At 35.0% G+C, this 16,173-nt stretch overlaps 2 gene segments (V, D, J or C); both read right to left on the bottom strand.

Moving 5' to 3' along the window:
• Window positions 1–1,173: 1,173 nt before the first annotated feature.
• Window positions 1,174–1,862, bottom strand: LOC127546852 (T cell receptor alpha variable 13-1-like). The segment is given in 2 exon segments: window positions 1,174–1,538; window positions 1,722–1,862. Coding segments are annotated over 2 exon segments (417 nt in total).
• A 6,336-nt stretch (window positions 1,863–8,198) lies between these two features.
• On the bottom strand, window positions 8,199–9,306 carry LOC127547099 (T cell receptor alpha variable 16-like). The segment is given in 2 exon segments: window positions 8,199–8,881; window positions 8,970–9,306. Coding segments are annotated over 2 exon segments (474 nt in total).
• Window positions 9,307–16,173: the final 6,867 nt, after the last annotated feature.

Raw genomic sequence — 16,173 nt, 5'->3', positions numbered from 1 at the left:
TTATCCTTCAGCTGAAGTTTTTTTTAAAGGCTATAATAGCAATCAGATTTTCAACAAAGAAAAAACAAAAAGAGATCTAATTAAAAGAAGTAAACAAGGAAAGTACATTTTGCTAAAACGTACTAAAGACAATGAAGTAATTTCAGTATTAAACATTTATGCATCAAATAATCTAGTACCAAATGAGTTACAGGAGGAAATAAATAGTAAAACTGTATTACTGATAGACCTCAACTTTCTTTTCTCATACCTAGATAAAGCTAACCAAAAAATAAATAAGAAAGAAGTTAAGAAGATCAATAGAATTTTAGGGAAAGAAATAGATATGATAGACCTCCAGAGAAAATTGAATGGAAATAGAAAGAAATATATCTTTTCTCAGTGGCACATGGCACAACAAAAATTGACCATATATTACAGTATAAAAACCTCACAGTCAAATGCAGAAAAGAAATATTAAATGCATCCATTTCAGATCATAATGTAATAAAAATTACATTAAGAAAAGGGCCATGGAATTGGAAACTAAATAATCTAATCCTAAAGAATGAGTGGGTCAAAGAATAAATAAAAAAATCAATAATTTCATTAAAGATAATGACAACAATGAGAAAATATACCAAAATGTATGGGATGCAGCCAAAGTAGTACTTAGGGAAATTTATATCTCTAAATGATTACATCAATAAAACATAAAAGGAGGAAATAAATGAAATAATTGTATGACTAAAACTGCATCTAAGAAAGCCCCTGTGACTTGTCCTAGGACAAATTAGGAAATGTGACAGCTAAAATTTGAATCCAGGGTTCCTGCCTCTAAGTTTAGTGCACTTTCTACCCTACTAAGAAAAAAGGGGCTAAGAGAAGAGAAAATGGCCATACTTAACTAGAACAATGATCCATCTAGATTCTAGTCCATGTCATTGCTTGACTGACTTTAACAAAAGATTTGTTGAGGAGAAATGGGATTGCACCTCATTACATCATTCTCAAATTTAAGAGATTTATTTCAAATAACATATCAATTCCCCATGGGAACTCTTCCAGTAAATACTTTCCAGTAAAAACATTTTAAGTGATTAGAAGACTTGGTTTTTAATGATTTTTTTAGGAGATCTGTCTATTTTTCTTTAGAGAAACAAATAGAAAAATCCTCAGTTCTATAGTCTTTTTTTAGATGAAAAGTGGTGAGACTGGAGCCCCACCTGGAGGGTTTCTGCACAGGTGACAGATACACGGAGAGCACTGTGTGCTTCCTGCACAGAAGTAGGCTCCAGAGTCTCCAGGCCGGGCATTGGTGATGTGCAGGGAGAGGTGCCGGTCTTGTTTGTTGAGCAGAATTGTGACTCTCTCGTTTTCTTTTTTATCGCTATTTGAACGAATGTCCATCAGCAGTTCTGGCCCTTTCCCGGATTCTTGCTTGTACCAAGGAAAGTAGTTGAAGGCACTGTTTTGGTAAGTGCAGTTCATGCTGACACTCTCTCCCTCCTGAACAGTCAAGGACCCGGGACTTTGAGACACCTCTTGGCTTCTGACCCCTGCTTGGAAGGAGAGTGACAGACTCAAAAAGAATTCAGAGCTACACCACCCCGCAGAATTTAGTACACCCAACACATAGTGAGCCTCTTCTTCCTCCTCCCCTTTGAGAAGCATGTCCTCCGGACTCCCTATCCAGAAGGTACCTTACACCCATTCCCTCCCCTTCCTCTCTCCCAGCTTACAATCCAGGTGAAGCCACAGGATCATTAATATGATGCTCAAGAGGGTGTTCATTCTTCCTTCCTCCCAGAATCCCTAATCTAGAGCAATATTCGAGAAATCTAACTCAAAGAGCTAGTCTGCTGTGTGTGGACTTAATAACACTTCTTTTTGCTTAAAACACAACGAGCTGTTTTAGATGAGCTACTGAGCCAATAAGAGACAAGCACTCCAAGTAGCATGGACATGCCCACCCTGAGCTTTCCAAAGTTAACCAGTTTGAATTTGAAAATGAAATGGATACTCTGCCCCCTTCTGGCTAGATACACAAATACTTTTTTTTTTAAGTACCTTGAATTCAGTTTGTCAAAAAGGGGCTTTTGAACTTTTATAACTACAAGGGGAAAAACAATTAGGTTCTACTATGTGCCCTTTATCAAAAAAGCAGACGGCAATGGAAGACATCATAAGGGTTTCTTCTTGCTTTTCAGGATATAATTTGGACAAATTATAAAGATTTCTATCTTGTTTTCAGTGTTTGTCCATTTATTACCTCAGCTTTTCTTTTAAAAGTCAATAAAGCCCAGAGGAGCAATATGGTGTAGAAAGCCAGTCTCAGAATCAGGAAGACCTCTGTTGAAGTCCTGACTTCAAAACATACTAGCTCTGTAACCCTGAGATAGTCACTTAACTGCCTGATCTATAAAATGAGGGATTTGGACTAAATGGTTTCTTTTCTTTCTTTCTTTTTTGCTGAGGTAATTGGGATAAAGTGACTTGCCCAGGGTCACACAGGTAGGAAGTGTTAAGTGTCTGAAATGAGATTTGAACTCAGGTCTTCCTGACTTCAGGGAGATAGTCACCCAGGTTCTGACTCCAGACCACAAAAACCAGGAATATACTGGACAGCAGCAGTAACGGCTGACCGACCTATGCTCACTATCTATATAAATGGCCTACCATTGGAAGGATTGGTAGACACAGATGCGGATCGTACAGTTATTAGAGGTGCCAGTTGGCCCAGTCACTGGCCAAAGATTAAAGCAGATACCTATATGTCTGGAGTAGGAGGATCAATAGCAGCTGAAGTTAGTGCTGCCCCTATGAGATGGACTTTTGAAGGCAAAACAGGAGTTTTTACTCCTTTTATAGTTGAAAAATCCCCATCAATCTGTGGGGAAGAGACGTTTTACAACAATTGGGGTTAAAAATGAGTACTTCGGTTTTTTAAGCAGGGCTGCTGTTGAAGGCCTGCCAATACTTTCCTGACTTCAGGGCTGCTGCTCTATCCACTGCACCACCTAGCTGCCCCAAGTAAATGGTTTCTGAAGTCCCTACTTATAGAACAAGAAGGTCTATATTTGTAGATTCTAAAATTCTAAATGAAAGCCCTAAACATGATTATGGCATTAAGAAATTTACGTTATGGTGGGAAAATAAAATGCAAAAATATAAATACAAGCTATGACATGAAAATCAAAGGTAATTTCAAAAGGAAGACAATAGCAGGTGGAGAAAGGTGAGGATGATATCTTATCCTGGAGAAGCTGCAATTTAGTTAAGGCCATTATGATGATGAAGAACAATCCAAGAATGGCAGATAGCCAGGGAAAACTATGGAATCACTAGATAGAGAGTTGTGTGCCAAGAATAAGAAGGCCAGTATCTCTGGATGCCAGAGACTGGAAATATAGGAAGGAACCAGAATATGAATGGTCTTTAAAAGCAGAGAGAGAATTTTAGATTTTATTGTGAGGCTAAGAAGTATACACTGCAGCTTCTTGAGTAGAAGAATGCTATAGTTAAATATGTGCTTTAGAAAAATTACTCTGGCAGTGATTGCAGGATGCATTATATAGAACAAGATTTGAGACAGAAACATCAAGCATTGGTTATTGAATTGGTTTAGGTATGAAATTAAGAAGGGTCATTACTGTATAAATTGAGTGAGGGGGGCTTGTATAAGAGATAGTGCAAAGATTCATTCTTTAGTGTAAAAGAAGATGACAGTGAGGTTTCAAAAATAGATAATGAGGATGATATGAATAGTATAAGTGATAGATAAGTTTGAAAGCATATCGTGGGAAAAGCTAATGAATTCCCTTTGGGACATGTTGAGTTTAAGATGCTTATAGAATATTCGATTGAAGATGTTCAAAAAGCATTTAGTGATGAGACACTGGAGATCGGAAGAAAGAGCAGGGCTGGATATATAGATCAGTTAATGAACTACTTAGGGATGATAACTGTAACCATGATAGTTGATGAGATCACTAAGTGAGATACATAAAACAAAAAGGGATCTGGGAACAAAAAGGCCCTAGGGAAAGATGGCAGGGAGAGAGGCTGATTGGAGGAGAGAGACAAGATTCAATGTCACTAAATGTGAGTTGAATAAAAAACCAATGAAGGATGATCAAAAGGTAAAAAAAAGAAAAGCAAAAAAGAAACAGGAGACAGTGTCATGAAAACCTTTAGGAGAGAATATCAAGGAAAAAAATATGAGAGTATCAAAGATTGCAGCATGATCAAGAAGGATAAACCAAGCATTTAAATTTATAACACGAGTCTTCTTAATTGGATTATAGTGAAGAATATTTACATATGATTTTTAATCATTACCAATAATTACAGAAATTGTTAACATTCCTGGTCATCACAAGATCTAAATTTCAGGAATAAGAGCGTGCTAGAAAAGTCAAATCAAGAGAATATGAAAGTTCTGCATATCTATCATAAGAGCATTAGTACTTTGATGATGCAAAGAAATTGGTTCAGACAGAGCCAATCATTTCCCAAGATGTCCTCAAAATTTAGGGGATAATTAGTTCCATTTTCCATGCAAAGTTTTCCTGGAATAAGAAAGTTGTTATGTTGACTTCAAAGACTTTCACTTCTTAGTTCTTCTAGGTTAGTACAAACAGCAGTACTATATAAATTCTGTCAAAAGATACTCAAATGAGCAGAAAAAAATAATGAAAATTTATTCAATTTTTGTTGTTTTAACAAAAGGATAATAGTTCTCTAAGAATTGTCTGAAGAGATTGTGAGGCAGTTCCCTGACATAATTTAGAAGGTCTTAAAATCTAGAGTTAGAAGAAACTTTAAAAACCATCTAATCCAATTCTTTCATCCCATGAAGGAAGAAAATGATTCTTGGCAAGGTTAAGTGAACTCCTGAAGATTTGATACACAGTCAGTAAGCATCAGAATCAGAAGGCAGGATTCTCTGTCCCAAGAATAAGAAATTTTTGTTTGTTTGTTTGTTATAATTTTGGCATACTGCCTCCCAAATAAGATTTGCTTCTGAGTCAAATGAAACTTTTAAGACATGGAAGGGCAACAGTTAATCACACTCCATAATCAGGGTATACCTGTGGTACCAACTAACTTACTTCTACATCAGGAGAGAAAATGAGAAAAAATGGAACAAGATTGGGGTAAAGTTTCAGTTGGTCTATATACAAATGGGATTTGTTTTAATGCAGTTTAGAAGAAAGAGCTTTGAAGGATTATAGGATAATAGATTTAGAGCTAAAAGAGAACTCAGAATTCTTCTAGTACAAATTCATTTTTTTGCAAGTGAGGGAATTGAAGTTCAGGAAGAAGGAGCAATTTGACCAAGATATAATAATAACAATATCAATAATAATAACAAACAACATTTCTATAGCATGTACTATGATCTAAGCCCTTTTCAACTATTATCCCACTTATAAGAATCTTGGGAAGGAGTTGCTACTCCATTTGACAGATGAAGAAACTAAAGGCAGACAATTGAAGTAAATTATCCAGGGTCACACAGTTAGTAAGCACCTAAGGCCAGATTTGAAGTCAGGTTTTCCCCATGCTAAGCCCCATCCTCAAGCATCAATTCTTTGAGTTGCCCCCAACATATGAAAGATGGCAATCATTGAAGGGAAAGATCTGAACTTATATTACCTCAGTAGAAGCAATATTCTTTCCACTGGATTATGCAGCCACTTAATTTATAAATCACAGAATGTTTTCTTCACAACAATGAATGAGGATATTGTGAATGAGGATGATAATGAAAGTTCTTTTTTTTTTAGAAAGTAGTATTGGCCAATAAAGATCCATTTCTAAAAGTAGGAGTAGCCAGTCCCATGGAAACTCAACATCCAAGTGTTGGTGGGGGTTAGGTAACTGTTCTGAGAGAGCCATCACAAATGGATCACAAAATCTATATAACTCCAAGCTTTCTTTGATAGAATTTGTAATAAAGGATTAGTTATGAAGGCCAATCATGAATCTCTTACTGGGTCCTTATTGACCAATCCCATATTATATTTTTGTTACATTTTTTAAGAAAACTTCTTTTTCTGTTCATACCCTTTGATCCAGTAATGTCTCTATTGGGCCTGTATCCCAAAGACATCAGAGAAGGAAAAGGACCCACATGTGCAAAAGTGTTTGTAGAAGCCCTTTTTGTAGTGGCAAAGAGCTGGAAATTGAGTAGATGCCCATTAGTCAGGGAATGGTTGAATAAGTTATGGTATACGAATGCTATGGAATATTATTGTTCTATAAGAAATGATGAGCAGTATGATTTCAGAGGTGTCTGGAGAGACTTATATGAACTGATGCTAAGTGAAATGAGCAGAAGTGAACATTGTATACAAGATTATGTGAAAATGAATTTCAACAATGAGGTGATCCAATAAATTCCAATACACTTTTGATGGAAAATGCCATTCGCACCCAAAGAGAGAATCATGGCAACTAAATGTGGATCAAAGCATAATATTTTGTGGTGGTTGTTGTTCGCTTGGTTTTTTTTCTTTCTCCTGTTTTTTACTTTTGATCAGATTTTTCTTGTGCTGCATGACTAATATGGAAAGAATTACACATATAAAAAGAAAAATCACATGTTTAACTTATGTTAGATTGTTTGCTATCCTCGGGAGGGAAAAAGGATGGAGATCAGGAGAAAAATTTGGAACACAAGGTTAGGCAAAGGTGAATGTTGAAAATTATTTTTGCATGTATTTGGGAAAATTAAAAAAAAACTATTTAAAAACTAAGTCAGAAGGAAAAAAGAAATAAAAAAATTTTTTAAAGTTTTTAATTAATATCTTTGATTTTTTTCTATATCTATATAATTTCCCTCAATACTTCTTATCTTACTCCTCCCAGAGGAGTTTTCTAAAGACAAGAAAAGGAAGAGCAAAAATCATGATAACTTTTTTTTCCTCAATAGTATTTTATTTTTCCAATTACATGTAAAGATAGTTTCATTTTTGTAAGATTTTAAGTTCCAAATTTTTCCCTCCTCTTACTTCCTCCCTCCCCAAGACTGCAAACAATCTGACATGGATTATACATGTGCAACCATTTAAAATACATTTCCATATTAATCATGTTGTGAAAAAAAAAAAGAAAGGAAAAAACACAAGAAAGAAAAAGCAATTGTATTGCTGAAAAGAGCTAAATCTATCATAGCTGATCATCACATATCACATAATCTTGCTGTTTATTGTATACAGTGTTCTCCTGGTTCTGTTCACTTCATTCAGCATCAATTCATGTAAGTTTTTCCAGGGTTTTCTGAAATCGTCTTGCTCAAAATGGTATTCCATTAAATTCATATATCATATTCAACAATTTCCCAATTGATGGGCATCCACTTAATTTTCAATTCCTTGTTACAACAAAAAGAAATGTTACAAACATTTTTTGCATGTATGGGTCCTTTCCTCTCTTTTATGATCTCTTTGGGAGACAGATCAAGTAGTGACTCTTCTGGATCAAAGAGTGTGAACAGTTTTATCGTTCTTTGGGCGTAGTTCCAAATTGTTCTCCAGAATGTCTAGATCAAGTCACAACTTCACCAACAGTACATTAGTGTCCCAGTATTCCCACATTCTTTCCAACACTTATCATTATCTTTTCCTTTTGCCCATCTTATAAGTATGAGGTGGTATGTCAGAGTTGTTTTAATTTTCATTTCTCTAATCAATAGAGAAAATCACAATCATAAATATATATATGTATATATATATACATATATATATATTTAAACCTTAAAAATATATGAAAAGTGAAATACTTGTGGACCTTCCCCTCTGCAAAGAAGTATAATAGGAGTATATTTTTATAGCTCTTCTTTTGAGCTTTTCTAGTTCTTGCAATTTTGCAACATTCATTTTTGTGGTCTTTCCCCTAATTTCATTGCTGTACTCACTTTATGTATTGTCTCTGTTTACTTCACTATGCACAAATTTATGTAGTTTTTTTCATGCTTTTCTATACTTAAATATTCATTCTTTCTTTTATCAGACTAATATGTCATCACATTCTTGTACCTAAATTTGTTTAGTCATTTCCCAAATGATGTCCATTTATTTCACTTCCAATTCTTTGCTATGACTAAAAGTCCTGCTATATAAATATTTTGATGTATAATAATGGGACCTTTTTTTCTCTAAATGATATCTTTTGGGTATTAGCTCACAGTGAATTATCTGAGTCAAAGTATATTGATATTTCAGTTATTTTATTTGAAAAATTCCAAATTGTTTTTAAAAATGTTTGTATTGACTCCCAGCTCTACCAACAATGCTTTTCCACAATCCTTCTACCCATTAATTATTCCTATTTTCCTATATTTTGTTATCTTGTCCATTTCCAGGGGCTATATGACACTTTGAGGTGTTTTTCTCTTAATATTGAGTTAAAGGATCCTTTTTTATTCCCCAGTAAATAAGTAGTCAAAGGATAGGAATAAAATGATCTCAAAAGAATTTCAGGTTATTAACCTGAAAATGTTCCATCTCCCCCTTGTGGGCGGCTGAAAAGAAAAAAATCCCCTTGAGGAACATTTCTGGAGCTGTCTCAGGAGGTTTGTGCTCAGCTCCCCTTGCGAGCCCTCCCACTGTGCCACTGATAGCACAGAAGTACGTAGCTGAATCTTCCTCCTGGACGTGGCGCTTCCTCAGATGGTAGGAGCTCTCAGTCTTGTTGAGAGTAGCCCGAAAACCTTTGTTGCTTTCCTCTGAAGTGTGTCTCAGGAGGAACTGCGGCCCTTGGTTGGGATACCAGACATACCACTGGAGAAAAGGGCTCCCAGAATAGGAATACGTGCATCTCAGTTCCACTGGGGACCCTTCCGAGGCAAAGACTTGGTCATCAGGCTGACTCACTGACTGTGCTTCTATTGTTGCTGTTAAAAATAAAAAAGGAAATCACTACAAGCGGAAGATTAAGGTTCTAAAACCGAAGCTGCGCATACTATTAAAATGAAGAATTACTCAGTATGAAGGTCGTCACAAAGGTGAGAATGGATACAAGGGCCATGGCTCAGTAGAATAACCGGGGTTTCTCTCTCTTTTGGGGTAGAACCGAAGGTCAGTCGGAGACGGAACAGAAAGTCCTTCCTGTGTGTTGCCAGAGCAGGCCGTCCCTCGGTGAGTTTCCTTACTTTCTGACTGCTCCGCTGGGCTGACACTGCTTCAAGAGACCTTTCAGTCTGGGAGCCTGCGAGAGCCGTGGGCACCAGGGCGTGTTACTGTGCTGCATTGCCAGAAGAGCCTGGCTCAACTAGCACAGCATCGCCCTCTGGAGGCCAGTCACACCCCAAAGCCTGCCTTAATCCCGTCCCACTTGTACTGTTTGCAAAAGGAAAGGTCAGGACTGAGCTCGGTGAATTGCCGCGGGCTCTTCTGCAGTGTAGATTTTAAAATAAGCCAGAATCTTCCCCCAAGGTGCTGGGAATGTCCCTGGGGGGCAGTAAGGAAACACTGCATTCTAATTGTTGTGTGTCTTACTTGTTCTCCAATATTAGGGGTCATTTGCTACAAACTGGAGAGAGCTAAAGCCACGGAATGGTCATCGGAGACTTTTTTGATGGTTGAGAAAGTATAATAAAATCTTGGGTGTTTGCCGATTCCACACCAAATTCCAAAGGAGTAATTTTTTCCCCTCTTTGGTCTCTTCCCAGGTATAAAACAAAGCACTTCTGGTAGCCGAGTTCTTTGCATTTTGCCTCTGTGAGACTCTCAGCACTGACACTGAACCAATATGGGTCTGATATCCCAGCAGATGGCTTAGATATGCTGGGTGATGGGACAGAGGAAAACATTTTAGATTTGAAGTTAAAGGACGTGGTTCAAATCTGAACTCTAATACGACTGTTATAACCTCTTTAGATCTCAGTTTCCTCATCTATAAAATTAGATCATTGGATTATTTAGTCTCTGAAATCCCTTCCAATCATAAATATGGGATCCTATGATCTAATACCATCCAGGGTTCTTTTCCTTGGTCCCCTTTCTAAAATGATAGAGTTAATAACGCTTTCTGACTAGTTAAATCTGCTTCCAAGGTATTTCTTTGAATGTCCCCACATTTATATTTAATTCATCAAACATTTATTAAACATTTATGCAAATCATTCTGCTTCTCAGTTGAGGAAAATACAAAGTTTAGTCAAGACAATGATATAGACCTTATGGAATATGCAACCTACAGAGAAGATGCAGATGTATATAATTCAGACAGACAATGATCCCCCACGGAGTCATTATGCCAAATATATTATGTCAAATAAAAAGCTATTATGAAGTATATTGAACCAAAGTGCTGAGATCCAAGAGAAATCATAATTCAAATGGAAAGAATAACCACCAAAAATCTGTAATAGGCTGAAACTGAGCAGATGCACTGAGATTCAGATAAACAAGCACTTAAGGCTAATTATCAATTGAACAATACTCTATTAGCATTTGCTTGGAAAATGGCCCCCCTCACCATTCTGTGTGGCTCGATCTATTGATGTATAAGGAGAGGAGGAGGAGGAAAAAAAGGTGGAATAAGAAAGCCAGAGTGACTCCTGGCCAGATTCCTATGGCCATTCCATTCACAAAGTCAACAAAGAATAAAGATCAAGAACTGTTTGCTGATCCTGACTCCTGCGGATTCTAAAGTATTCAGGGTACTATTGAAGTCATCACAAAAATCCAAACTGAATGTTGTAAAATTATTAACCTTGCACCATAAGAATACACTGACTGAGTTCTTCCAACATTCCCTACTAAACAATTTGTTTAATTATGAATTACTTTTATAATATGATTATATGATTTTAATATATAATTATAATAATATAATTACTTATGAAAATAAGTAGACAAAAAGTCACAGTTAGGAGCTAACTTGGTGAAGTCACATACAGGCAACAACCCAGCTGAACTCTCTTAACAATCCCCTCCAGATAACTTTAAGGTCACCATTCAAATCAAATTTTGGAGACACAGAGCCAACTCAACATAGAGAGATATTTTTCTAATCAAGGACAGCTTAGAAGTTCAGAGGAGAGGTCCTTGAAACCAGGGTGAAGGCTGACCTAGAGCATACAATGGCAGAAGTAGTAGCTTCAGAAGCTCTCAGCCCAGATTTAGGAAGGGGTCAGACAACTGCTCATAAAGAAATTAGATGGGGCACATGTGCTGGTGCTGGAAGCAGCTGGCACTATTTGTACATTCTATTACCTATAAGCAGTCCTGAGTCACAGGATGGAGATGAGCTTTTATGGTTGGTCACAAGAGAGCAGAGGGCCTGTTCGCAGTACCAAGGACTGGTTTTTGTGGCTAAAGGAGAGTAGGAGACCTAGTTACATTTTCAGGGCCAGGAGGAGCACTAGTGCTTGTGGAAATAAGGAAGGAGTTCTTTTTGAGTAAAGATCAAAGGGCAGACAGAAAGCTGTGACTATACTTCACCCCAGATCACATCCAAATTGGAAGCACTGAAAATTTGCAGACCATCAGAACCAGCTCTGAAAACAGAAACACAGAAACAGTGCCTTCCCACCTTCAAAGTGAGCAAAGCCCATCTTTAATATAAAGTTCAAGTTTTTGAAAAAATGAATAGCCAACAACAACAAAAGAGAACTTGACAATAAAAAGATATTACAGTACCAAGGAAGACCAAAACATAAACTTAGAAGACAATAATGTGAAGATAGGCATAAACAAAGCCTCAAAGAAAAATGCTAATTGGACCCAAGCCCAATAAGAATTCCAAAAAGAAAAGAGTGATAGAGGAAAAATCAAGGGGAAAAGTAAGAGTAACACTAGAAAATTAAAAAAGGAGAATTAAAATAAATATGGTAAATTAAAATAAAATACAGATTAAAAATAACACCTTAAAAATGAAATTGGCCTAATAGTAAAAGAGATACAAAAATTCACTATGGAAAAGAACTTAAAAAGAAAAAATAGTTAAATGGAAAAAGCTTTAAAACAACTCATTGAAGAAAATAATTCTTTAAAAATTAGAATTGAGCAAGTGGAACCTAATCGTTTCAAGAGACATCAATAAACAGACAAATGAATCAAAATAATGAAAAAATAAAGAAAATGTTAATATCTCATCAGAAAAAAATTAATTTTGAAAATAGACATAGGAGAAATAACAAGAATTATTACATTGCTGAGAAGATATGATTTAGAAAAGAACCTAAATGTCATATTTAAAGAAATTTTAAAGGAAAACTGCCTCAATGTCTTAGCTCCAGAAGGTAAAATACAAATTGAAAGAATCCACTAATCAATCACCTCCTAAAGAGAGCCAAAATGAAGATTCCCAGAAATATCAGAGCCAAATTCCAGAGCTTCCAAATCAAGGAGAAAATATTTCAAGTAGCTAGAAAAAAAAATAATTCAAGTTCTGTGGAGCCACAGTTAGGATCACACAATATTTGGCAGCTTCCATATTAAAGTAGAAGAGGGCTTAGAATATGTTCCTATAAAAGACAAAAAGCTAACATTACAACCAAGAATAACTTACCTAGTAAAACTGAGTCTAACCATGCGAGAGAAAGAGACATTTAATAAAATAGAGAACTTTGAAGTATTCCTTATGAAAGGATCAGAGATAAACAAGATTAATATCAAGCACAAGATTCAAGAGTAGCATAAAAAGATAAAACATAAAAGAGTTATCATAAGAGACCTAATAAAGTTAAACAGTTTATATTCCCATAAAGGAAGATGACACATTAATTCCTATGAAATTTTTCATTATTAGGGAAGTTAGAAGGAATCTATCTTGACAGAGGGCATGAATATGAATTGATTATGCTGGGATAATCTCCAAAAATAATAATAATAGCAACAGCAAAAACTCTATCAATAAAGTGAAATAAGAATGGACTAGGAAAGCAGAAGATAGCAATAGAATAAGAAAAATTCATCTTTTTTTGTTTTTATAGTTTATAGTGAAGGCAAAAATGGGAGGAAGGGATAACAAGTGATGCTTGAACTCACTCATATCAAAATTAGTTCGAAGTGGGAAGAATATATATATATATATATATATATATATATATATATATATATATCACTCAATTGGATATAGAAATCTATTTCACTCAATAAGGAAATAGAAGAGGAATTGAGAAATAATATAAGGAAAGGGGTAATAAAAAGGAGGGCAGATTAAGGAAGGTAGTAGTCAATAGGAAAACAGACTTTTCAGAGGGACAAGATAAAATAGAAAGAGAAGAAACAGAAGAAAATAGGGGGGAAGGAAATATACAATGATCTTAACTTTAACTATTAATGTGAATGGGATAAACTCACCCATAAAAATAGAAGCAGAGAACCAGAAGACTAGGAAAGCAAAATCCAACATGATGGTGTTTATAGGAAATACACTTGAAACAGAAAGACACAAAATTAAAACAAAGTACTGGAGTGGAATCTATTGTACTTCATCAGAAGTAAAAAAGGAAGAAGTAACAATAATGATCTCAAACAAAGCAAAAACAAAAATAGATCTAATTAAAAGAAGTAATCAGGAAGACTGTTAAAATATACCACAGACAATAAAGTAATATAAAGTTTCTCTGAAAAAGGCTTCATTTCTCAAGAAAACTGTGTCAAATTTATAAAAATAAGAGCCATTCCTCAGTTGATAAATAATCAAAGGATATAAACTGACAGTTTTCATAAGAAGAAATCTTTGAGTGGGGGGAAGGAGTAAGAGAGAAGAAGAGAATTTGGATAATTTAAAAAGTAAAAAATGTTGAAAATAAATAATACTTTAAAAAAGAAAATAAATAAAAATAGAGGAAATTGATGGGTTTTTTTAAAAAGCCATACATTTTTTTACTAGACTAGGAAATCTTATGAGGACAGAAAAACATGAGTGTAGGATTGGGTTATCTAAGATCAGGGTAGACGTGACATGAATTGTGGGCATTGGAGGAAGCAGGCTGTTACAACAGCATCAGTAGCATCAGTGTGACCTGCATTGCCTCATATCTAGAGATGATAACAGAATGAAACACTTAGTCAAAAAGAGACTCCAGGAGAGTGCTGTGCTAATGCTTGGCTTAGAATAGGCCACCTAGTTTTAGTGGGGGAGGGAGAGAAATAATAATAAAATAGATAAATTATAAATGAATTTAACTTCAAAAAAGAAGAAATACAAACTACCACTATCTGAAAAGGAAAAAGGGTGAATCTTCATTAAAGATGGAAATTAAAGATGTGGAAATAAAACATAATATACAGAAACAAATTAGCACAGTAGTTTAATGTTTAGTAAATCCCCAAATCCAAGCTCTTGGGATTAAGATTCACTATTTGATTAAAAAAAAAAAAACCTACTGGGAAAACTGGGAAATAAACCATCAGAAACTAGGATAGATCAATATCTCATTTTATACCAAAATAAGTTCAAACTGGGTACATAATTTAGTCATAAAGGGTGATATTACAAATAAATTAAGAAAGCATGGAAAAAATATCTGTCAGATATACGGAAAGGGAAGAGTTCAAAACCAAATACGAGATAAAGAGGACCATAAAATATAAAATGGATAATTTTGATTACATTAATTTAAAAAATTATATAAACAAAAACTATTAAAGCCAAAATTAAAAGGAAAACAAGAAATTGGGGGAATTTTTTTCATAGTAAGTTTCTCTGATTAAGTTTCATATCCCAAATATAAAGGGACCTGAGCCGAATTTATAAAAATAAGTTATTCTCCAATTGATAAAAGGTCAAAATGAACAGGATTTTTCAAAAGAAGAAATTGAAGACAGAAGACATTTTTTAAAATGCTCTTAATAACTAATATTTTAAAAAGGCAAATTAAAACAACTCTGAGATACTATCTTACAACTATCAGATGGACAAAAATGACAAAAAAGGGAAATGACAAATGCTGGAGGGGATGTGAAAAAAATAAGTATGCTAATTTGCCGATAGTGGAACTGTGAACCTAGTCAAACTATTCTGGAGAACAATTTGGGATAAAGCTCAGAGGATTATAAAACTGTGTGTATCAGTAAACTAAGAAATATCAGTACTAGATAGAAATAAAAGGAAAAAGAAAAGGGCCCATGTGTACACAAATATTTATGGCAGATCTTTCTGTGGTTCTAAGAAATTGAAATCTAAAAAGATGTCCATCAACAGAAGAATAATTGAACAAGTGTTGTTACATGATTATAATGAGACATTATTGTGCTCTAAGAAAAGATGAAGGGGATAGTTACAGAAAAATCATTATATACAAAATTCAGTGTACAAAACCAAGAGAACCTTGGATATAATGAAATGACAATAGTCAATTGTGAAAAACTTAACTACTCTGATTAAGGTAATGATTCAAAACAATTCCAAAGACTCATAAAGCAAAATGTTATTCAGCTCCAGAAAGAGAACTGATGAATGCTGAATGAAGATTGAAATGTATTTTTTTCACTTTTTGCACAGCATTGCTAATGTGCAAATATATTTTTAAACTTAATATTATAAAAAGTATCTTATTTCTTGCCTTCTTAATGAATAAAGGTAGAATAAAGGAGAACATTTGCAACTAATAATATTTTTAAGAATTTTTTTTTTAAAACTGAGTTTCTCTTAATACTTTTGAGGTCCTATATTATTGTGGTTGCTGTTCTGCCTCCACCATTATCCTCTTGGATATCAAGAAATGCCATTAGAATCTCACATGCAAGATTTCTACACAGGCTACAGGTTCCAATGAGAATACTTCATGAGTCATCTATCAAAGTATTTGAAGTCATTTGAAGACAACTTCTTATAAAATAGGAATCTTGCGTATTTATTTCCCTTTGCAGAAATGGAAAAATTCTCAGTTTTATAGTCTGTGCTTGAAGATAGGGAGTGAGACTGGAGCCCCACCTGGAGGGTTTCTGCATAGGGTACAAGTACTTAGAAAGCACTGTGTGCTTGCTGAACAAAAGTAGGTTCCTGAGTCTGCAGGCTGGACATCAGTAATGTGCAGGGAGAAATGTTGGTCATTTTTGTTGAGTAGGATTATCATTCTTCCGCTTTCTTTTTTGTGCATATTCAAACGAATGTTCATTAGCAATTCTGGCCCTTTCCCAGCATCCTGCTTGTACCAAACAAAGTAGTCAAAGGCACTGTTTTTGTAAGTGCAGTTCATGCTGACATGCTTTCCCTCCTGAACAATCA

This window comes from Antechinus flavipes, chromosome 2 (genome assembly GCF_016432865.1).
Source record: "Antechinus flavipes isolate AdamAnt ecotype Samford, QLD, Australia chromosome 2, AdamAnt_v2, whole genome shotgun sequence".
In the NCBI taxonomy this organism is placed as follows: Eukaryota; Metazoa; Chordata; class Mammalia; order Dasyuromorphia; family Dasyuridae; genus Antechinus; species Antechinus flavipes.
Note: the sequence above shows the minus strand (reverse complement) of the source record. Positions and strands in the feature narration are given on the sequence as shown.